The 25026-nt window shown below is 45.0% G+C and overlaps 1 protein-coding gene across 2 annotated transcripts in view; it reads right to left on the minus strand.

Moving 5' to 3' along the window:
* RIF1 (replication timing regulatory factor 1) overlaps positions 1-25026 on the minus strand; it is a 310912-nt gene that overhangs the window by 220157 nt on the left and 65729 nt on the right. The window contains exons 15-18 of one of the 2 annotated variants that reach the window (XM_069225211.1): positions 16979-17065; positions 16480-16518; positions 12885-12958; positions 9387-9567 (exon numbers count right to left, since the gene is read on the minus strand). In XM_069225211.1, the coding sequence (XP_069081312.1) occupies positions 9387-9567; positions 12885-12958; positions 16480-16518; positions 16979-17065 (381 nt within the window). The remainder of the gene's footprint in view (positions 1-9386; positions 9568-12884; positions 12959-16479; positions 16519-16978; positions 17066-25026) is intronic. The other variant, XM_069225212.1, reaches the window with a different exon arrangement.

The following is a 25026-nucleotide window of genomic DNA, read 5'->3' on the forward strand; positions in this document are numbered from 1 at the left end:
GCTTCACACCTCCCCCTGCAGGAAATGTAACACCTGGCGGTGAGCCTCAAAGGCTCACCCCCTTTGTTACAACACCCCAGGGCACTCCAGCTAGTGGAGTTGCCCACCCCCCTCCGGCCACGGCTCCACTTTTGGCGGCAAGGCCGGAGGAGATAATGAGAAAAACAAGGAGGAGTCACTGGCCAGTCAGGACAGCCCCTAAGGTGTCCTGAGCTGAGGTGACTCCAACTTTTAGCAATCCTCCATCTTGCAGATGGAGGATTCCCCCAATAGGATTAGGGATGTGCCCCCCTCCCCTCAGGGAGGAGGCACAAAGAGGGTGTACCCACCCTCAGGGCTAGTAGCCATTGGCTACTAACCCCCCCAGACCTAAACACACCCCTAAATTCAGTATTTAGGGGCTCCCCAGAACCAAGGAACTCAGATTCCTGCAACCTAAGAAGAAGAGGACTGCTAAGCTGAAAAATCCTGCAGAGAAGACGGAGACACCAACTGCTTTGGCCCCAGCTCTACCGGCCTTTCTCCCCACTTCTAAAGACACTGCTCCAGCGACGCTTTCCCCAGGGACCAGCGACCTCTGAATCCTCAGAGGACTGCCCTGCTCTAAAAGGACCAAGAACTCCCGAGGACAGCGGCCCTGTTCACCAAGGACTGCAACTTTGAAACAAAGAAGCAACTTTGAAACAAATTGTGTTTCCCGCCGGAAGCGTGAGACTTGACACTCTGCACCAGACGCCCCCGGCTCGACTTGTGGAGAACAATCACTTCAGGGAGGACTCCCCAGCGACTGCGAGACCGTGAGTAGCCAGAGTTGCCCCCCCCCTGAGCCCCCACAGCGACGCCTGCAGAGGGAATCCCGAGGCTCCCCCTGACCGCGACTACCAGGCGTCAGGATCTGAGAAGCAGGCAAAGACTCTGCACCCGCAGGACCTGAAGGATCCGAACTCCAGTGCAGGAGTGACCCCCAGGAGGCCCTCTCCCTTGCCCAGGTGGTGGCTACCCCGAGGAGCCACCCCCCCCTTGCCTGCATCGCTGAAGAGACCCCTTGGTCTCCCATTGAAACCTATTGAAAACCCGACGCGTGTTTGCACACTGCACCCGGCCGCCCCCGTGCTGCTGAGGGTGTACTTTCTGTGTGGACTTGTGTCCCCCCCACCCCCCCTGGTGCCCTACAAAACCCCCCTGGTCTGCCCCCAAAGACGCGAGTACTTACCTGCTGGCAGACTGGAACCGGGGCACCCCCTTCTCCATTGAAGCCTATGCGTTTTGGGCACCACTTTGACCTCTGCACCTGACCGGCCCTGAGCTGCTGGTGTGGTAACTTTGGGGTTGCTCTGAACCCCCAACGGTGGGCTACCTTTTACCCAAACTTGAACCTCATAAGTGGTTTACTTACCTGCAAAAACTAACAAACTCTTACTCCCCCCAGGAGCTGTTGAAAATTGCACTGTGTCTAGTTTTAAAATAGCTATATGTGATTTATGTGAAAACTGTATATGCTATTTTGCTAATTCAAAGTTCCTAAAGTACCTACCTGCAATACCTTTCATTTGAAGTATTACATGTAAATCTTGAACCTGTGGTTCTTAAAATAAACTAAGAAAATATATTTTTCTATACAAAAACCTATTGGCCTGGAATTGTCTCTGAGTGTGTGTTCCTCATTTATTGCCTGTGTGTACAACAAATGCTTAACACTACTCCTTTGATAAGCCTACTGCTCGACCACACTACCACAAAATAGAGCATTAGTATTATCTCTTTTTGCCACTATCTTATCTCTAAGGGGAACCCTTGGACTCTGTGCATACTATTCCTTACTTTGAAATAGTGCATACAGAGCCAACTTCCTACAGATACTTGCTATTTTTGTAAATTAGTGTGGATCTCCTTATTGACTCTTGTCTCTCATTTACCAACAGTTTACCTATGGTAAATGTTTAACACTCCTCTCTGACAAGCCTAAGACTGCTCAATCACCCTATCCCCTTAAGAGCACCTTGGGATTGCTAGAGCAAGCCTTGTCCACTCATAAGGGAGTAACTAGACTCTTTGCAAAGTATACCTCATGTTGGTATACTATATAAAGAGCCAGCTTCCTACAAGGAACAGTGGTCAATGTGAAGGAGTGGTGCCTACATGCAGCTCAGTATCATATCCTGAGACAGGAGAGATTCATGATCCAGGTCAATGGCAGCACCTGCAGGCAAGCAGGAGCTACTGCAAGGGTTTCCAGAGACAGTATGGCTTCTGGGGAAATGAGCATGGTGAGGAATCTGCTTGATAGCTCATAAGCACTGACGAACAGTTTTCCCTTTTAATGTTTTCACTATAGATTAGCAGCAGCATTTTCCTATTGCAGGTGACTCAAGATGTCACATGTAGACAGCAATAAGGAAATAAGAGTGTTTTTGTATAGGGTATTGCAGGCTTTCATGTATTATGGTACTACAGCACATGGAAGCCTAAACCCCCTTATGACTAGGTAGCTGAGCTTACTGATCCTTCCCCCTAACCACAGAATCAGCTTCAGGACTGTAGCAGTGGATGCAAATAAAATGAGCATTTGGATCTGGAGGCAAGTATACACAGTATGTAGCAGCAGTAGAGGTAAAATCTTTGGAGTACAAAAGAATGTTATGATACCTGCTTACTCGATCTGCCACCTTCCAACACCCACTACAGGGGTGATCTTTTTACATAGAAGTATTTTATATGACTGGATACGACAACCAGCGTCCTACAGTGAAAAACAGCATGCCTATCTATGTAGTGTACCAAAGTAAGGGTACACAATGCAGATAGTCCAGTGGGCCCTTATTGGCTTACAGAGCTTAAACTAATAATCCCAAATGCCCTTTGTGGTAATGTGGGCGAGCAGTTTAGGCTTATGTAAGAAAATGCCTCCTTGGCATGGTTACCCCCCGACTTTTTGCCTTTGCTGATGCTAAGTTATGATTTGAAAGTGTGCTGGGACCCTGCTAACCAGGCCCCAGCACCAGTGTTCTTTCCCTAAACTGTACCTTTGTTTCCACAATTGGCACAACCCTGGCACTCCAGTAAGTCCCTTGTAACTGGTATCCCTGGTACCAAGGGCCCTGATGCCAGGGAAGGTCTCTAAGGGCTGTATGCCACCTTAGGAACCCCTCACTCAGCACATGCACACTGCTTCCCAGCTTGTGTGTGCTGGTGGGGAGAAAATGACTAAGTCGACATGGTACTCCCATCAGAGTGCCGCGCCAACCTCACACTGCCTGTGGTATAGGTAAGACACCCCTCTAGCAGGCCTTACAGCCCTAAAGCAGGGTGCACTATACCACAGGTGAGGGCATATGTGCATGAGCACTATGCCCCTATAGTGTCTAAGCAAAACCTTAGACATTGTAAGTGCTGGGTAGCCATAAGAGTACATGGTCTGGGAGTTTATCAAACACGAACTCCACAGTTCCTTAATGGCTACACTGAAAACTGGGAAGTTTGGTATAAAACTTCTCAGCCCAATAAATGCACACTGATGCCAGTGTGCAATTTATTGTAAAATACACCCAGAGGGCATCGTAGAGATGCCCCCTGAAAACATACCCGACTTCCAGTGTAGGCTGACCAGTTCCTGCCAGCCTGCCACACACCAGACATGTTGCTGGCCACATGGGGAGAGTTTTTTTGTCACTCTGTGGCCAGGAACAAAGCCTGTACAGGGCGGAGGTGCTTCTCACCTCCCCCTGCAGGAACTGTAACACCTGGCAGTGAGCCTCAAAGGCTCACCCCTTTTGTTACAGCGTCCCAGGGCATCCCAGCTAGTGGAGATGCCCGCCCCTCTGGCCACTGCCCCCACTTTTGGCAGCAAGGCTGGAGGAGATAGTGAGAAAAACAAGGAGGAGTCACCCACCAGTCAGGACAGCCCCTAAGGTGTCCTGAGCTGAGGTGACCCCCAGCCTTGAGAAATCCTCCATTTTGAGTTTGGAGGATTCCCCCAATAGGATTAGGGATGTGCCCTCCTCCCCACAGGAGGAGGCACAAAGAGGGTTTAGCCACCCTCAAGGACAGTAGCCATTGGCTACTGCCCTCCCAGATCTAAACACACCCCTAAATTCAGTATTTAGGGGCACTCCAGAACATAGGAAACTATATTCCTGCAACCTTAACAAGAAGGATTGCTGACCTGAAGCCCTGCAGAGAAGACGGAGACAACAACTGCTTTGGCCCCAGCCCTACTGGCCCTTTCTCCCAACTTCGAAGAAAACTGCAACAGCGACGCATCCAACAGGGACCAGCGACCTCTGAAGCCTCAGAGGACTGCCCTGCACCCAAGGGCCAAGAAACTCCCATGAACAGTGGCACTGTTCAAATCCTGCAACTTCTTTGCAACAAAGAAGCAACTTTTAAGACTTTCCACTCTGCACCCGACGCCCCCGGCTCCCCCTGCAGAAAACAAACACCTCAGGGAGGACTCCCCAGCGACTGCAAGCCCGTGAATAACCAGAGACGACCCCCCCCCACAGGGACGCCTGCAGAGAGAATCCAGAGGCTCCCCCTGACCCCGACTGCCCGTAACAAGGGACCCGACGCCTGGAACCAACACTGCACCCGCATCCCCCAGGACCTGAAGGAACCGAACTCCAGTGCAGGAACGACCCCCAGGAGACCCTCCGACTAGCCCAGGTGGTGGCTACACAGAGGCCCCCCCCGTGCCTGCCCACATCGTTGAAGTGACCGCCGGGTCCCTCCATTACTTTCTATCTAAAACCAGACACCTGTTTGCACACTGCACCCAGCCGCCGATGTGCCGCTGAGGGTGTACTTTCTGTGCCTGCTTGTGACCAAACCATTTAAAACATAACATTTTTATATTAACTTAGACACCAAGAACATGGATATTGGGTAAGTACTTTCAGTAAGATGTATATAAAATACAGAAAATGCAGCTGCCAGAGTTGACATGAGCCTCGAATGAGGAATGTTATCTGTGAGAAAAACACGTACTGTATAGGGTCACTTGCAAACCACTTATACAACTGTTCTTCTGGACTTAAAGTAAGTAGGACAAAAGGTCCAAGAAAGCACCAACAGTTCAAGAATAACTGCCCTGGAGTGTCCGGGGTCAGAGGTGCTTCCGGTGGTGGTTGCCTTGGACGCTACAAACTAAAGTCAATAGGGAAAAGGACTGTATGAAAAGGCTGTAAGTGGGGACTGTGGGACTAGTCCGGCTGAGCTCTTGAAGGTCTCCGGATTAGAGAGACAGCCTGTTCCAAGGTACTCTGGCTGCAGGGCTTGGGTGCCTAGGTGTTTTGTCCGGCGAGTTTGAGGCTCTCTCAGTCCTCGGTGAAACTGAAGGAGAGGGGAAAGAAGCACAGCAAGACTACTTCTAGCATGGGGCTGGCCTCTATCAAAGTCCCTGCTGTCTGGATCGGAGCAGGCAGACAATGTGGTTCGGCTCCAAAGTCCACAGCTAGTATATAGTTCTTGCACTGGTTGGCTCTTCTTTGTCATTCTTGTAGTCAGGCGAATCTGAGTTCCTGGAGTCAGGGGCTCACCTAAATACTGAATTTAAGAGCATTAAGGGGAGTGTGAGGTAGTAGCCAATGAGCTAATTACTACTGAGGTGACTAAAGCCCCTTTATGACCAGTTTGTGTGGAGAGTAAGCCTAATTCTATCGGAGAGTACCTAATTCGACCAAAAACAAGATGGTGGAACTCTGCTTTTGTGGAGCACATCGCATTAGCCCACCTTACCTTTTGGCAGTGGTCTCCAAACTTTTGAATGCGGCGCCCCCACCCCAGTTGAAAAATAAAAATCATTGGGACCCCCTCAGAATTTTTCACAATTATTTTATAAAAATGGCAATGTTTGAATATGTCTAGACATATTTAAACATTGCAGTTAAGTACTGTTGCCTTTTTAAAATGCAATACCATGCTTCTGCTTAAAACAAAGCCCTGTTATCTGTATAATGCTGCTTTTGGCCAGAGTCTGCCGCCTCCCCTGAGATCACTTGAGGCCCCCCTAGGGGGGCCCACCCCCCCAGTTTGAAGACCTCTCTTATGGGCATGACCAGCCTTGTGGTGCAACACGCCTAGTGAACAGCTAATTTCTTGCCTGTCCTGGTGCCAAATGGCCCTGAGTGCAGGTGGTGGCATTCTACTGGTCTGGAGGAAGCTGGGGTCACATATCAAAAGGTGGCAATTATTTACAGCCTCTGGCCTTGGTATGCAGATTTACTGGCCATCCTGCAGGAGAAAGTAATGCACCTTCACTGGAGCCGACATTGTTTCCTGAACTCAGAGTGCTGGCTCTCACTACAGAGGGTCAGAAACTAGTCTGTGGAGGCAGGTAAGCCAGCACACTAAAAAACTAGTAGGTTTTCAGAGGCACATCTAATGTGTCCTCTGGGTGCATATCATAATTCAAATACTGGCATCAGTGTGGATTTACTAAGACGAGTTGTTTGATAAAAAAAACACCACAGGTTCCAATACAGCCATCATGTAGCTAGGGGACTACTAATGACCAGTGCGCAGTACGTATACGTAAGAATTCTTCCCAGTTAGCTTGTGCCATCTAGTAGTTGAAGTAGGCAGCACAGGGGTATAACGGTTCACGAAGATATGCCTTCTCATATAATGTAATGCACCCAGCCTCTAGGGCTTTAAGGCCTGCTGTAGGGGTGACTAACATATTATATGCAGTGACTTGAGCATGGCACAAAGTGAGCATGCCATGTCATGTCATGTTTTCACAAATGGTTTGATCCATATTACGCAGCCTGCAATGGTAGTATGATAGTAATATTTTGGAGGAGGAACTGCTGCTTAGTCAACATGCAGAACTTTTTTTATAATAAGTGATTGCGATTCTCACTTTAGGTCACTGCTAACATTAATGATTTATGACTGGCTATGTAATGGTTGATGCTCCCATAGTTGTGCAACAAATTCTTAAGCCTTCCAGGCTCGGAGAGATACTGCTTACAACAGTTATGCTGTTGTGTCCATTAAAGTTCATAAATGTTACTTCAGCTACAAGAAAAGAGGGCATTGCCTGTAAATACCGTGTAAAGGGTCCAGGGGTTCCCCAGTGAGTGGATAGGGCTTGCTATGCAATACCAAACTGCTCTATTTAGGGGCATGTAGTTGAGCACCCTTAGGCTTATCAGAGAGGAGTACAAGTCAGCTACAAATATACTCAATCAATAAATGAGACAACTCAAATAAGGAGTTCTACACAAATTTATAAAAAATAGCAAGTATCTTTATATATATTTAGGCATCAGAGAAAAACTATCAGGTAAGTATGTTTTTAAATAGGAATTCTTTACACTTCAAAAAATGGATAGTGCAATGTTATCTTTTATGGAGTGATGGGTGCAGAGGTGTATTAAGGTGTCTGGTTTTCCTTAACGGAGTGGTCGTGGTGGTAGGGGGCTGCGTGCAGAGGCTGCAGATGCTGTCAGGGAGACCAGGAGGAATGAATCCACGATGTACTTGGACTCTGGGAGGCTGGGGAACATTGTTGGCTGTGGTGGTCCACTTCAACTGGAGTTGGAAACGGCAGTGCAGTGCTGACTTCAGGTTTCGGGTTTTGGCGGTTCCAGTAGCTTCCCAGTCCCTCCTTTGGAGTCTACTGAAGAACCAGCCTGTTTATGTGGGGTCTTCAGTTTTTTTTTAAAGGCAGGCAGTCCTCCCAGGTTTCTACAGTCACTGCTGCAGGATGAGTCTAGTTTGGGTGCATATTTTGATAAGAGATTCAGACAGGCCAGCAGGGTTGGCACAAGGTCAGCTGCTTCTTCTCCCCTCTTCTGCTTTCGTGGCTCTTCCGTGTCCCTGGTCTTCTTAGGTCATCAGAATCTGCTTCTCTGGTGCCATGTTCTCCCCTAATACTGAATTTAGGAGCTTGTTGGGGGCGGAAGGGGGTGTAACTAGGTAGGGTAGTAGCCAATGGGCTACTGACCCCTGGGGTCACTACGTCCCCTAATTACCACTTCCTGTGGTAAGTGGGCACATTCCTGTCCCAAAATTCCTGGGTATGCCATCTCAAAGATGGCTACCTCTGAAAAATCAAGTCCACCTCGCAGTAGCACACCTTAGTGGTCGTACTAGCTTAAAGGTGGCACGCTTACCCGACTAGCTAATTTTCCTGCGTGTTCAAGTGCAAAATGGGCTCTGGACAGAGTGGGGCGTTTGGGGGGGGGGGGGGAGCTTCCTCTCCTGTGAGAGGAGCCAGATTTGCATTTCAAAGGCGGCAGCCCTTTGAGACATGCTGCCTTATGAAGGCTAATGAGCAGGACATCCTGTGGGAGTGAGTCTTACACCTTCTTCCCAGACCGGCTCTCACCCAAGGGGTGCAAAATGGTGTCTCAGTAGTAAGTTCATGGAAACCAGTCTGTGAGCACACCAGAAGCAGGTAGAGTTTCAGGGGGCACCTCTAAGACGCCCTCTGGGTGCATGTATTGGTAAATCCAACACGGGCATCAGTGTAAGTTCACCAATAAATGATTGAAACATCCCCATCTTCAGTGAAGCAATCATGTCACTGGGGAACTCGTATTGACCAGTGTCTGGCACATGTATTTAAAATGGCTTCCCTGGTCACTTACTATGGCTGAGCATTGCCAAAGACCTAGCAGGGGCACATCTGCTCGTGCAGATATGCCGTCACATGTAATATAATGCACCCTGCCTTAGGGCCTCCTGTCAGAGAGGTGACTTACATATATTGCATGCAGTGTTAGGGGACATGGCACACAGGCTGCATGCCATGTTGTGTTTTCACTTTTTTCTATACCAAGATATACAGCCTACAAAACAGACTTGTGCTTGGTGAGGGGTCCCTCAGGGTGGCACAATTCATGCTGTAGCTCTTGGGGCCCCCTTTAGTACCCCAGGCACCGATTTACCAGGGAGGGTGCCAATTGGGGAACTGTGCAGTTTTGGAAAAGAGCTCTGGCACAGGGGTCCTGGTTAGCAGGAATTCTGTGCACTTTGTCGAAATCACATCATGTACAATGTCAAAAGGGGCTATACACCTTGCTACTATCAAAGCTATATACATGCTCAATGGTAGCTGAAATCAATAGTCACCAAGATGCCCAAGTGATTTTAAGGTCGCTGTCAATATAATCAGTGATTAGATCAAGTTTGAATCCCTACAAGGTAGGCAATATTTATTTTGAGGTCAGTAAACTGAGTACCATAGCATGCCATTAAATTGAGTACTAGTAATACATGTTATCGTCACTCACAAAGCTTTGAAGATGGCAGACATGAAGTAAGGGGCACAGCAAGAGTAACATTGCACCATCTTCAAAAGTGTACCAGCTGACACATGAGCTAACATTAACCAGCAAGGAAACAAAAAGTGCAGTAGGGGAAAAATAATAATTCTGTACCTGATTAATTTTCTCTGTCAATGGATTAACTACAATGCTCCACATTCTCCAGATGTGCTCCTTGTTTTCCAGTAGCTTGGCTTGCATACTGATAACACCAACAACAGATTCACTAAAAGCCAGAGGAGACGTCGGGCCAGATAGCACACAGCTCACAAGGGTTTCCAAACATATGAAGAACCTAGCAACGCAAATTGAAAGACCCCCATTAATAGTCGGCTTACCAAAGAAAATCTTTGATTAAGGTAGGTTTAAGGAAAGAAAGCAGTCAAGCATCTGGCTCGAAATTTTGAATGTGAATCAGATAGATGGACAAGAAAAAAACATTTTCCCTTCAACTGCTATCATGATTACGCAAGTGTTCTGAAAACCTATACCTTAGGCCAAACAAGAGAACTTCTTAAGGTAGACAAGGAATTGCATTCTAATTTTAAGCTCTTTGGGCCCACAGATCCTTGTAGCAAAGTTAAGCAAAGGTTCAGCCACCCTATTATTATTATATTTATAGGTACTTACCTTAGCCAGTCTCAATCAAAGGCATCAGAATAAAATTGAAACAATAATATTTCTGCATCTATGCAGGATGTAGAAAACCCCCCTGGCCACAGAGAAATAAATCTCTCATATCCAATCATACACAAAAGCTATGGCTACATAACACTCATTTTGTCTTTAAAAGTATATTTTAATAACAATCACATCATTAAACCAGCGGAAAATGAAAAACAGTTTTAAAATACACAGACAACAAGCTTTGATGCTTAACCTTTTTATTTTATATCCCCCCCCCCCCCCAATCCCTTCCCCCTCCTTGAAGGGAAAAATAAATCAGAGGAAAATATCTGAGAAAAACGGCTGTGTGGGCAAGATGAATATGCCTATGCAGGCAAGCACGTTCACTCATAAGAAAAACTGCACAGTTGCTTTCAAGGTAAGCAAGAAGCTGCACAGCTTCAGAAGGCCGCTCTGCAGCAATTGATCTTTCAATCTATTTTGAAGGTCTGTTTGAAAAAATAATTTAAAAAAAATAAAAATACTAGCAGCTTTGCTTCCATTCCACAGGCTGTATCACGTAAGAGACAGGGTTAAAGAAGGCTGCAATTATTGGAAAAGGTGCTACATGTGAATTTTATAATACGTGCGTCATCAATAATACTAAACCCTCAACAGAATCAGATACGTACATTTTCCAAAGGAGATATGAGACCCATGAGTAATTTCAGCAAAAACTATACATCAAGAGGACATCAACATCTGAAACACATCCATTAAAGAAGGTTTGAAGCTATGAACTAGAAATAGGTCAGGCTACTGTTTGGTTAAAGGTTTGGTGGGTGTGTCTGAAATCTGCAGCTGGAAAAAACATTTTCAATGCAAGGAAGTCAAGGTGTGACGCTTGAGGAAGGTAGCAATTTGCTGCCACATCTCTTTTATTGAGAACACTAGTAAAATATAGAAACATTTAGAGTCAGCCTGATAAGTTACTGGCTCTTCAGCTGCTGTAGCCACTACTCTTGGTGAGCAGCACAACAGCAACACCTAGCATCAGAATAAATCAACATCTATTTGTGACACACTGTGCATTTGAGAGCCATCAATATTTTCAGACTGTAATGAGAGAAAAGCATGCTTGGTTATGTCACTGATGACTGAAGAGAACAACCTGTGGACAACCAAATGTGAAATTTTGTAAGGTTGTAATCCTACTATAGGAAGGCAAAGGGTGCATGTGCAAATTTATGTAAACCTCCGAGTAATGCCATACTGGGTTTAAAACCTTATGCATTCCTCAGGGCTTGAAAAATCCACTCAACCACTTGCATTGGCGAGTCTTATTTGATCAGGTCAAACTATTTTTAATACTTACTCATCCCTTCTGGCAAGTTGACACTGAACAGGTGTTCTGTTCAGCTGAAAAGTGGAGGGGCAATAAAAGATACACTTCACTGATAGCCAAGTTCACATAGACTAACAAGCACAGATTAAAGGGCAACCTCTACTTGACATGATGTTCAATCTTTATAGAAATGGAGGGGGGGGGGGTGTTGGTGCGTGGCGGGGGGCTGGTCACAAGACAGAGTACATTATAGACATCGAAAGAATAGAGGCCCTGAAAAGAGCAACGTGAGATGCCGAGAGGGCCAAAAGTCAGAAAGTAACCTAGGTGCTAAAAAGGCACAGAATCTACACTCTCAAAAGCCATCAGTCCAAAACACCCAATTACCGAAGGTCAGCACAAAGAGCTGCACAGGTCTCAAACAAAGGACACCGACTGGGAAAAAGCTTTTTTCCAACCCTCAACGTCAGCTGGCACAAGAGAAGGAATGAAGGCGAGGGACAGAGCTGAAGCCCTTAAGAGCCAGCAACCTCGAATAGGAAGGCTTATTCTACTACGGAGGCCGAACTAGGACTCTAGGCCAAGTGGATGAAAAATCAGCTTTAAGCAAATGGCAGTTGTCCTGCAGTGAAAGAAGGAGTTTTACAACTCCTTAAAAGGGTTCGGCTTACCTTGTGTCCCTTGGGTCAAAATAAATAAATATGGGAGAAGACAAACCAGACATCGAGTCGCCCTCAAAGCTGGAGCCACATGAAAAGGAGATGGAGGAAATCTTAGACTACCAAGTGAATAATCCACCATAATCAAAAGGTACTTCCAGGCGTCAGCTACAGCACGGTATCTCCGTGGCAGCCTCAGTCAGGTCTTCAAGGTCCCGCATGTACACTAAATAATTCTATGCTGCATATGGCAATGGTGTCATGTTGTATTTGATTCTATTTAACACGTCAGGAGCGACGTAATATCTGAAGTTATACCAGTGCATGGCGAGGCACAAGTTATAGTCAGCTCAGTTAATTCTATCTGGTAACTTTCAGTGTCATTTTTTTTTGTTTTTAAACGTATCAATTTTATTACAAAACCGAACTAGAACATTACAGAGGTAGAGACCGGGTACAGGTATAGATAGTTAAAGCTATGTGGCATCACCTCCCATCACTCAAGATGGGCAGGGTGTGGAGGTGTATTTTAAAACCAATACAGCACAGCCACTGGGTGCCACACTCTACCACCAGCCCACTGCTCAGCCACATAGTTCATTAGCATTACGAAAGGCCCAGCATGACGTGGTATCATGCTGTAGGATCTGCATGTGACAGTTTCCTCAATGCTTTTTACAGACATGCTTGTCTATGTGCTCATCTTGAACCTTCTTGTGGGTCAAGGAACTGACCGGTGCAGCAGCCTCTACAATCACCCCTTGTTTCACCAATCTTAATACCTTAGCTCGCATCTCATTGCGAGTGTCGTGGTAGCAATACAAGTGCCTACTAAAGTTTAATTTTGCATTATTAATAGTGCTAAAACACAAAACTAGAATTGTGTTTAAATTAGGGACACAATCCAAAAGCTGTGCAAAGAGGTACGTCGCTTTTTGAACACTTCTCAAATAAAAAAACATTACAGACAAGCTTTCAAAATGTACAGAATAGAATGCTTACCTTTCTTCCACTGCACACTGTTCCAAGACACTACTATGGAAAAGCAGCTGAATTAGGAACAAAGCAGGTGTTCCCTAGAAGAAGAAAAAATACAAACTATTCAGTGATACTCTGGGTTTAAATCTTAACACAATAAAAACATTTATCTCAGACAATGAATAGGTGACTTGCAGCATATCTGTTACTGCAAGAGGTCCTACTCTTCACTGTAAAGAAAGAGCGAGATTTCAACTACAGAGGTGCAACTGTGTCCGATAGGTAAATAAAGCAAACAACTCGCATCGGAAAACTCTTTTTGCATAGTTGTGTTTTTGTTCCTACTTAATGCAATATGCCTAAACTTTGAGAAATAAAATGTCCTTGAAATGTTTTGATGAATAGGTGCATGAAGTAGAAGTTATACATTTGAATTGAGGAGGAAAGGGGGAGTAAAACGCTGACCAGAATGCAGTCTCTCGTGATTCGGAATTCAGGACCCCAGGGGGAGGACTGGCAAAGATAAGCAGCTGACTGAGAAAAAGGGGGGGGGGTAGCTATATTCTGTGTTCGCAGCCTGCACCACTGACGTTTGTTAACAGCACATAAAACCTGTTGCAAGATTCAAACACAAACTCCAGTGCATTTGCTGTAAACTCCATCCTAAAATGGTCTCAAGGGCTAACCACTCGCCCTGTACTTTGGAAAACAACCAAAAGGTCTGAATCTCTAGTACAACACTGCCGCCACCTCGATTATAATGTGCGGTCACAAGGGCTACATACTCGATCTACAATCCAAAGTCCACCTTTATAGACAACAGTGCAGCGGGCATAATGAATCTGTGGTCTAACTACTGCCGTGGGAGTCAAGGGTCACACTTCCCCCATAGGGACCAACTTCTTTATTATATACTTTCATACCCAGGTCCCTGGGTTTGCCTCTTTTTTTCCATTGAGTACTCACTTTTTCTTGGACAAAAGGATCACATCATGAACAGGAAATATATCAGTGTAGGCAAATGTCAAAATGATGAAAGGGCTTCATAGTAAGTCAGAAACTTAAACATTCCAGGTACACCTGTGTCTTTAGGTGTCCAAGTCTGACCTCTTTTCAGTCTAGGATTTTTCTTTCATATGTTTAAAAGGTGTGGAGCCAGTCATATTCTAGAAGCAGGTGAATCTTCTTCCTGGCTCTTATTTTCAGTGAAGATGCAATTTAACTAGACAGTTTTACCATTAGGTGAAGTGGTCAAACAGTACAAATGAAGCCTTTAAAGTAAGGAGAAACATCACATATCACAAAATACTAAAGACCTTTTCAGATACAGGTCCCTAAAATTTGACTTAGCTCCAGGGAATGTCATACTGGTTTGGTGACCCATTGCTATATCTGCTTAAACTGAAAACAAGCGAGACCAGTCATGTTCGTAAAAAGGTCTAAACTTAAATGTGTCAGAAATTGTCAGCTATACAGATTCGGGTAACCACATGCAAAGACTAGCTGAAAATCTAGTTCTTACTGTTTAGTGGCACTCTTGTTTGGGTGAAGGGATTAGGTTATATTTTACCTGGAATGCAAGCAGTTAGGGATGCAATCAACTGTTTACTGATATCTAATTTTGAGGTACACAGTGAATTAGTAACATCATGTTATAGGCATTTGTGGGGCACCTGTGTCCCAGTGATGGAGACTTTGTTTACAAACACTGGAGTAAACACCGTGAAGCTATCCCTAAACTTAAGCACTCCCTTGCAGGATAGCAAAGGCCACAGAGGCCAAAGTTCTCAAAACCATTAGTGTTTAAAATTATTTTTAAAATGATGGACTTCAGCCCCAAGAAGCGCCAGCATGTTTAGTTTTCAATACTTATTACATTATAATTTGAACTGCTATTTATACTTCTCCGTTAACAAAAGGTTCTATCTTATTCAGAGATCTTGCACTGGATGGACATGGATTTAGAGTCATTTGTGATACAGTGTTGTATTTAAGTGTCTTCCTCCTGCCACATTCTGGAGTAAGCCCAGACTGTTGCCCATGGGAAGCTACATGCCAAAAGGGAGTAACTTAATAATCCAACAAGGCAAAAATAGTGACCAGTGGTAACAGGATACAGCCACTTACTGCTCCAGAACCAGATCATTGTAGCGTTATCTATTCTTGTTTATCATTCTAATTTGAAACCATAAAGTTAGCTCAGAAAACGTAAATATTCAATGCAGAAACTGGGTGTAATATTTAGATGACATTATGACAACTAATATTCAGGCTTTCGTCTTTTCAAGGTCAATAAAAAATGGACACCACAGTTGTGAAATAGTATTTTTCAGTTAAAATGCTGTGAAAATTAAATCAGTGGTAGTATGACCCTACAACTGCACTTAAAACTAGGTTGACTGCCTCCAACTCAACATGTTTCTGTATAATGTTATCTACGTCTAGATTCCATTCCCCTATAGTAATACCCTCTATCTGCCAATCTTTCTTCTCATCCCAGCAAACATGCCACTTTCCATTAAAACGGTTGACCATCTTAAGAGTGCTCTATAGGAAGGGTCACATAACCTCAACCTTCGACATCATCTTATCTCCAGCCCAAGCTAGTAACTATCACTAAACTTCTAAAGCCTTGAAAAGACAGTAACCATTACTATAGAATATATGCCAAGTAATGATTATTTGGCATCACTAAATAACGGTCTGGCACCATCTAGCACTGTTTACCCTAATGTAAAGTTATTATAAGCACTCTCTTCTGAAATACAGCGAACTGCACTTTATATTCAACTGCCCTAAGGAAATAGAAATACTGCACTGGATATAAGTAGGGTTGTTCACACTTGCTGCTAATCTATGTTGATGATGCTATGCATTGCTTCCTGACAACATAATAATCACATAAGCTAAATGGCGGGAGAACTGAATAAAATGCATATAATCTGTTCCAACATATGCAGTGAAAGCATACAGGCACTTTACACACTTATGAGCAGACATGTTACTACAAGATGGTGATTGAGACTGAGAACTATCCCGTAACCTTCAAAAATCCAATAGCTGAACATAGCAAATTTAGGGCACTAGCAAGTGGACTCAAGTTTTTATTATTGAAGTCCCAACAGCTTGTTAGACATACTGAGATTAAGAAATTCAGGATACACACTTTGCATTTCTCCCAGTACGTAAGCCCTTATAAGAAAACTAGAAATTGAGAAAAATTGTATTAACTATTCAAAGAAACAGAGTGCGATGTTCTTCCCCCAAGGATTTGCATTCCCAGAGATATGCAAATACAAAACCCCCGATAAACAACAAAAACGTATTCCTTTTGAGTTTTGAAAGATCCGTATTGTGTACAGCACTAGTCTGTCATAAGCACTCAAAGTAATGTAAACGGCCAGGATGCTGTTTAGGTTTGAAATCCTGATTAATACATAGAGGAACTAATTCCTTAGTGGGAAGAATTTAATTCTACTTGGGGAAAGCCTGGCATAAACATGATACCAAACATACAATGTACAAAAACACGCTAGTTATAAAGGGAAGAAGAAAAAAACCAAAAAAAACGTCCAGCACGGTTCAGGTTAGCTGCACTTTGAAACAAAAAACTTTTTACCTGGTTTCTGGTTTGGGAGTGCCCCTCTTCAAGTGAAATCTGAGAAATAGAAAAAGGATCTACTGTGCAGGCGCACCAAGAGTTTAGGCAAAAATAGGAATATTGCAATATTTAAAAAATACAATTAAAAAAAAAAGCCATAATATCATTAAACAAATGCCACTCGAAACTATGCCCAGCTTTAAAACTGTGCTATCCATTAAGACTCTGCAAGCCTTTGGTACACTTAATCGTACTACATCATGGCGAAGTCAATGGCATCAGAATATGATTGCCAATTAATAAGAGGCATGGAATATGAGCTACTGCTGATGTCTCAGCCACCAGGTAGAAAATCAAGGCAGAAAGCCTAAGCTAAGATAACGTTACAATTCAATTAGCAACCCCCCATTTCTGAGATCAAGGAGATTATTTTTTTTTATAGGCTTTTATAGACCACCAACACATTAATCAGTATTTTGTTCATTTAGGTTTTAGGATAATAAAAAAAGCCACTTACATGCAGAAGATCCATGTTGGCCATCTGATAGGCTGGCGACCCTAGAGCTTTCTGGGGCAGCCCTTTAATAGTGCTTTCAATAAGTGTCTGAAAAGTGGAGAATACATTTTTCATTTAGGAAGAACAATACAGGCTGCAAAACAAGCAGTTTTAGAAACAAAGTTCAGTAACTCATGTCCTTGTCACACTGTAGCAAAGTGCCTCTTTTAGACAGTTCTCCACACTTTTTGCACAGTATCTGATGTGATTTTGACAAAGTGCACTGTGCTCCTGCTAGCAAGGTCCCCAGTGCCAGATCTCTTTACCTAAATTGTACAATTGTTTCTCTTAATTGGCACCATCTGTAAGTCCCTAGCAAATGGCATCCCTGGTACCAGGAAGTGGTCATATAGGTCATGAAGTGACCACAAGGGTAGGCAGCCCATAGGCTACTACCCTACACTCCCTGAAAGACCCTTAAATGCAGTATTTAGGGGAGTCCCTGGCACCAGAAAAGCAGATCCTAATGATCTAAGAAGCCAAAGGACCCTAAAGAGCTGCATAAGAGGAAAGCAGCAGCTGACCTGTTACCAGCCCCACCAGCCTCCTTGCATCCCTTGTTGAAATCTACACCAAAGTCTACTTGTTCTGCCGCTGTCTCTCCAGTAACCAGGATGGCTGCCTGCTTTTGAAAAAGATTCAAGACCTCATGTGAACAGTGGACATTTTCCCCAGTGAACTCCAAAGAAGGGACTGTGAAGCTTTTGAAACCGACAAAACCAGACACCTGAAGTCACCACTGCACCTGCAATCGCGGATCCTAGCTGAAGTGGACCAATGGTGCCAACAAGGTTCCCCAGCCCTCCAGAGTTCAAGTTCATTGTGATTTCACCTCTCCTGGACTCCCAGATGACTCCTGCAGCCTCTACACGCACCCCTCCCACTGCAACAGCTCCAGTAAGGAAAACCAAACTCCTGAAGACACCTCTTCACCCATTGGTCCTGTTTACAGCTCAGAGACAAAGGTGCCCACTTGTGCCTAAGCATCATGAGGCCTGAGCCCCGCTGTTGGTTCAGCCTGACTGCCTTTGTAGCCAAAGACTGCACCTTCTTTTCGCAGTGATTAACCATCAACAAAACGCACTGGGCCACAGGTGTGGTCTAGCACCCTGGCACTCATACTCCTCATGCTGCTGGTGGTGGTGCACTGCTGGTGCTGCCTTGGACCTTGCCCACCACTCACCTTAACTCCTGGAGACTGGTCTTGCAAGTTGTTGCACCTGTTTGCAGAACTTGTTTTTCCTCCCATAAGATAACACTACAGAACTCCGAAATTGCACTGTGTCCACTTTATAAAGTGAAAAGAATTCCTATTTAAACATGTACTTATCTGAATGATTTTTCTCTGATGACTAAACCCACATAAAAATACTTGCTAATTTTATAAATTAGTGTGGGCCTCCTTTTTGAGTAGTGTTTCTCATTTATTGACTAGTGTGTTTATTTGTGGACGTCATGCACTCCTCTGTGTTAAGCCTAAGGCTCCTCAACCACGCTGAATCCAAATAGAGTACTTTGGGATTGCATAGCAAGCCCTGTCAACTCATTGGGGAACCCCTGGTATCTCTATACAGTGTATCTAGTTATTGATATACCACATAATGCACCCGCTTCCTACACTGGTGGTACAACTGTTGGGATACAAGACTTGACAATGACTGCACCACTTGGTTGAGAAGTGATTCCACAGAGGAATCCAAAAAGTGTCTTTAGTTAAAAAATGTTTTCCAATTTTCAACTTCTTAACTCGTTTAAAAATAGCTGTTAGAGCCTTGTTTAAATCCCTTTGTAAGGGTAAGAAATGGTCTCCCAAAATGGTTTAGTGTCATGACTGCAAAGCCCTTGGACACTGAAGTGGAAACCCTACCGGTCTCCACAAAAGTGCCTCTAATGCACCTGCAGTAAATGCAGTGCTAAGTCTCTAGATGGGATTCCAGGTTGGTCTCAACCAGGTCAGTGAACCCACTGAGGCAACTCTAGTTTCACAGGGTGGGGTGGATGTAACTGCCCAGGCTGTCTGGCCCAGTGATCTGGAGAAACACAAACCGCCAAACATCAATGGGGCTAGAGTTGAAGCCCTGAGAGACACCAGTGCCACTGTCACCATGGTGCCTAAGCAACTGGTTCTCCTCATACCAATATTTGACTAGTGAGACATATACAGTCCTCAAAGCTGATAATCAGGCTAAGCCACATCCCATGGCAATGGTATCCTTAGAATGGAGAGGGGTTCCTGGCCAAAAGAAGGTGGTGGTATCATCTGCAATTCCTGTACAATGTCTGCTTGATACTGATCTGGAGTACTCCGGTCAAACAAATGTCCCATGTAGCGATGGCGGTGGGTGGGTGTGTACAAGAGCACATTGTAAAGCCCAGGGTGAAAAAGTACAGTTGGAGTCTGGCATAATGGCCAAACCTAAAAGAGAAAGGTCAAGAAGACTGGGAAACCAGCTAGTAAACAGACAACAGATCAGGACCCCTCTCCTCAGGAAGACCTGCCAGCCCCAGAGGGAGCTGAGCCCTAGGAACTTGGGTCTTACACGGCAGAGCTCTTTGGCCCATGGGGACCCTCTAGGGGAAAATAAATGTGTGCCAGGGGAGGAGGTCCTGTCCCACTCTCGAAGGCCTGAGGCAGCAAGATGCTTATCAAGAAAAGGGAGATATCAGTGGCTCCCATATGACTTATTGGGAGGAGGAACTCCTTTTCACCGAGGCCAGAGACCCCAAATCTGGTGCCACTAGGAGAGTGGTAGTGCCTCAGCAGTTTATAGATTTCCTCCTCACATTGGCCCAGGACATCCCCCCTAGCTGGGCAGTTTATTTTTTTTAATTTTTTAACTCCTGTGCCACTTATCAAGTCGGTGGCAAGACAGGTGGCCACCTAAAGACCCCCTTAATTCCACTACCAGTGATTGGGTTCCCTTTGAGAAGTTAAGGATTGACATTGTTGGTCCCCTAAACCCTCCAACAGCATCAGAAAACAGATTTATACTTGTTGTAGTAGATCATACAACCAGGTATCCTGTGACAATGCCCCCCCAAGGACTACTAATGCCCCTGCAGTAACCAGGGCCCTCACTGCTATATTTACCAGAGTGGGATTTTCAAAGAAGGTGGTGTCAGACAGAGGTACAAACTTCACGTCTGTCTACCTGAAACACATGCAAGCTGAATGTGGTGACACCTACAAGTTCACAACCCCATACAACCCACAGACCAATGGCCTTGTTGAAAGATTCAACAAGACATTGAAAGGTATGATTGGTGGACTCCATGCAAAACTCAGGAAGAGCGGATGTTTTACTTCCATGCATGCTTTTTGCTTACAGGGAAGTGCCACAGAAGGGAGCAGATTTTTCTCCCCTTTGAACTTTTAGATGGAAAAAGCAACCAAAAACCTTGAGGCCAGCCAAGAGCTCTGGTCTGACCAATAGACTGCACTGGTGGAGTTCTAACCAGGGCAGAAGGTCTGGGTTTTGGAGGCGACTAAGGCCCTCCAGGACAAATGGAGTGTGCCCTACCCTATCCTAGAAAAGAAAAGAAAAAAGTCACCTACCAGGTGGACTTTGGCTCTTAGAGGAACCCAAAAGGGTTCTCCATGTCAATCACCTTAAACCCTATCGCAACAGAGCTGAAATGACTATGCTCATGGTCACTGACGAGGGACAGGAAGCAGAGAGTGAACATCTACCTGATCTGATCTCTCTAGCAACCCCAAAGATGGCTCAGTGGAAGAAGTAGTATTTTCAGACACCCTCACTAACAGTAGACTGACTGTAGGCAAGTCTTGCATCAGTATGCTGAGCTCTTCTCTTTGACGCCTGGTCAGACTAGGTGGTGTGCATAGGATGTGGGCACAGGGGGCAGCTTACATATCAGAAATAAAATCTAAGAGAGCATCAAAGCTGAAGTAAGAAAAATGCTGGAACTGGAAATCATTGGGCACTATGAGCCCCCGGGCCAGCCCAGTTGTCTCGGTCCCCAAGCCCCACTCCCAGGGTGGAAAGAAAAAATAAGTGGTGTGGACTATAGTGGTCTCAATGCTGTAACCAAAAAAGATGCACACCCAATTCCTAGGGCTGATGAACTAATTGACAGGTTAGGGGCACCCAAATATCAGATAGGCCTGACCCCAGGAGCTAAAAAAAAAAAAAAAATTAAAAAAACAAAACAAAAAAAAAATCTGCATTCTACACTCCTGACGGACATTATCAGTTTGTTATGCCTTTTGGATTAAAGGACACCCCTACCACCTTCCAGAGGTTGGCGAACAAAGTCCTGGCTGGGTTTAAAGAACTTACTGCAGCATATCTTTAGATTGCAGTCTTTAGCGCTATCTGGCAGGATCATCTGATCCACCTGGGGAAGGTCCTGGAGGCTCTGAAAAGTGCAGGCCTCACTATAAAGGCAAGCAAGTGTCAGATAGGGCAGAGCACAGCTGTATACTTGGGTCACCTTGTAGGTGGCAGCCAAATTCAAATTCAACCACTAAAACGCAAGATGCAGGCCATTCTGGACTAGGAAGCTCCAACCACCCAGAATCAAGTCAGGGCATTCCATGGCTTGCCAGTGCAATAAGGGAGGTTCATGAAACGCTATGTCTTGGTGCAGACGAAAGTGAAAACACACGTCACACATCCATATGTGCCAGGTCCCCTACAACCACATGCAATATATTCAAGCCACCCCCTACAGAAGGTCTGACAGCATTAAGGCAGTGTGCATTGTATTACTTGTGAGGACATATTTGCAAGAGCAGATATGTCCCGGCTAGGTCTTGGTCGATTCTTAGACCTAGTAAGTGGACAGGGAAGTCATTTCAAAATCCTGTGCTGGACAATTGTCAATACGAGTTCCCCAGCTACACAATGGCTTTACTGAAGATAGGGAAGTTTGGTATCAATCGTTTCGGATTGATAAGCCCACATGGATTCCAGTGATGGATTTTTCATTACATACACCAAGAGGGCACCTTCGAGGTGCCCCCTGAAACCCTACCAGGCTCTGGTATGCTCACTGTCTAGTCTGAGCCAGCTTGCCACCACCAGACACTAGTTGACCCCTTAAGGTGAGAGCCTTTGCACAAAGCCTACTCCAGGAGGGGTGTTACACACCCCCACCCAACAGGATGACCGTCAAATCTACATTCCAAGACAAGAAGCTTCAAAGAAGCCCACCACCCTGGGTATGTAGATCAAGCTTCTCTCACAAGGAAAAAGCTGACACCCGCAGCCCCAGGACCCATTTGGCACCTGGACAAACAGGAATATCCGTATTGCGGTGTCCACTCCTCAGGTCAGTCCCAACCCTAATGTGAGCAGCCTGATGTGGATGGCACATACTAGCCTACACTCCAGGAAACGCCCTTAAATTCAGTATTTAGGGGAACCACTGGCACCAGAGAAGCAGATCCAGACGATCTAAGAAGCCCAAGGACCCTGAAGAGCCGCAGAAAAGGAGGAAAGAAGCAGATGACGTGGTATCAACCGCACCAGCCTGTCTGCATCTCTCATTGAAATCTGCACCAAAGTCAACGCATCCTGGTGCGGTCTCCAGAAACCTGGGAAGACTGCTTGCCTTTGAAAAAGACTCAAAACCTCCCATGAACAGCAGATCTGATCGCCAGCAAACTCCAAAGAAGGGACTGTCAAGCGACTATCTATCAAAAAGACACCTGAAGTCACCACTGCACTTGCCATCCACAACCTGAATTGAAGTGGACCACTGGTGCCAACAACGTTCCCTGGCCCTCCAGAGTCCAAGTATATTATGGTTTCACCCCTGCTTGACTTCCAGATGACACCTGCAGCCTCTGCACGCAGCCCTCCTCTACCGCGACTGCTCAGGTGAGAAAAACCCAACACCTGAAGACACCTCTGCACCAATCGCCCCTTGAGCCATGGAGAAGTGGACCAAAGATGCCCACCTGTGCCAGAGCATTCAGAGGCCTGAGCCATGCTGTTTCAGCCAGACTGGCTTTCTGGCCAAAGCCTGCACCCTCTTTTCGCAGTGACTGAACCATTATAATACATTGGGCACCCAACACAGTTTTGCACCCTGACCTAGCCGCCCCCATGCAGCTGGTGGTGTACTGCTGGTGATGCCTTGGACCTTGCCCACCACTCATCCTAACTCCAGGAGATTGGTCTAGTTAGTCACTGTACTTTACCCTTTTGCAGAACTTATTTTTCCTACCATAGGATAACATTGCAGAACTCTTTTTAAAGGGAAAAGAATTCCTATTTAAAAACGTACTTACCTAAACGATTTTTCTCCGATGCCTACACATAAAGATACTTGCTATTTTTATAAATTGGCTTGGATCTCCTTTTTGAGTGTGTCTCATTTATGGACTACTGTGTGTATTTGTGGATGACTTGCTCTCCTCTGTGTTAAACCCAAGGCTGCTCAACCACATTACCTCCAAATAAAGCAGTTTTGGATGTGTGCAGCAAACCACGAGCACTAGGAATGACCTTGTGCTACGCACTGCACTTAGTTTATTTGAGCATAGTGGCTGAGTTTTAGTCTTTAATGTGATTTTTTACATTTTGCTGTTCTTGCGGGATTCTGAAAAAAGTTTACTTCTGTACTTCAATTTAACATGTGGATTTAAAAGTTGACAACTGAGGGCATTTTCCTCTTTCAGGGATGCTCGCTAATGCCACTTTGGGTGCAGATGTGCACCCCTCCCACCCCCACCAAACCCACTGGAGATTTTCTTTTCCCCATGGCCTGCTTTTGAGAACTGTTCTTGAAGCACCTGTAACTGTGCCAGGATCAACATTTTAAACTAGTGACAACAAAATTGGGCCAAGAGTCTCTCAAGTATGACAGGTAAAAGAGCAGTCTCTGAAGTCCGAAGCAATTTGTAAAACCATGCTGTCGATCTATTCATGTAATTAATACTCTTGAAGCAACTGTTACCCGTTATTCATTCATAACGCCCATTGGGCAGGATTAAGATATGGTATTGCAGCTAACGATGCACATGTATTTAAGGTTCATAGCCTCTTACCGCACACAACGGAAACAAGTAAATAAGAAAGTACAGCACACTTTTGAAAACAGCAAATGGTTTTACTGGAGTCAGCCAGCCAAAATTTAGAAGCCCGAAGCAACTTGTATTGCGGTTTTCAGCACTTGGTTCTTCAGAGATTAACAGCTGTTCTAGATGTATTTGGCTTATGCAAGACTAACAATTTAGGCGGGGATTACAACTGCAGAGGAGCAACACCTGTATGCATTGACAGGATATGGTCATTAGGTGGCACACCTTGTGCTTCCAAAATATAGTATTCACACAACAGCTCAGGGCTGGATTAGTTCTGTCAAATCCACTACATAGCTTCGTGGTAAGGAAAGAAAACTGGCTCAGATCTTCGATCAAAGGTAAGGAAACAAAAAATGGATAATCAGGATTGTTCTTGGAAAGAGGAAGCACAGTGCACTAAATCTTTAAAGCATGGGGGTGTTGTGAGGAATTGGGACCCGGAAGCAGCACTGAGCCACTAACAGTCTTGGGCTCACTTGATGCGGTAAATGGGGCTCAAGGCCGCTGCACACCTTTGAAGAAAACCTCCAGATACATGAAAGGAGGACACAAGGAGTACATCTGCAGACACGAGTCTCCGAATTATCTCGGTAAAGTGCTCCAATTCTGTTGGGCTCTGCAGATACTCCATGAGTGCAAACAGCAAATCCAAAAAGAGAGTCTAAGACCTGGTCTATGGAACACTAAATGAACCGGACCATTTGGGCATCTTCATGAAAGCAGCTAACAATCTACAATATGATTTTGCTTTTTTTCCCTCCCTATGAACTTCAAATCGTAGAAAGCCAAACAAATTTTAATGCATGCCCAAATATATTCTGTGCAGTACTTTTGTGAAGATGTTTGAGGTGGGCCAGTACTTGGTTGGTAAAATAGCTCTTCTGCAAATAAACCCTGGACATGTCACATAAAAAGAAAACCACTTTCCATCTCCTATCATTTGCTTTACAAAGCA

This window comes from Pleurodeles waltl, chromosome 3_1 (assembly GCF_031143425.1).
Source record: "Pleurodeles waltl isolate 20211129_DDA chromosome 3_1, aPleWal1.hap1.20221129, whole genome shotgun sequence".
Classification (NCBI taxonomy): Eukaryota; Metazoa; Chordata; class Amphibia; order Caudata; family Salamandridae; genus Pleurodeles; species Pleurodeles waltl.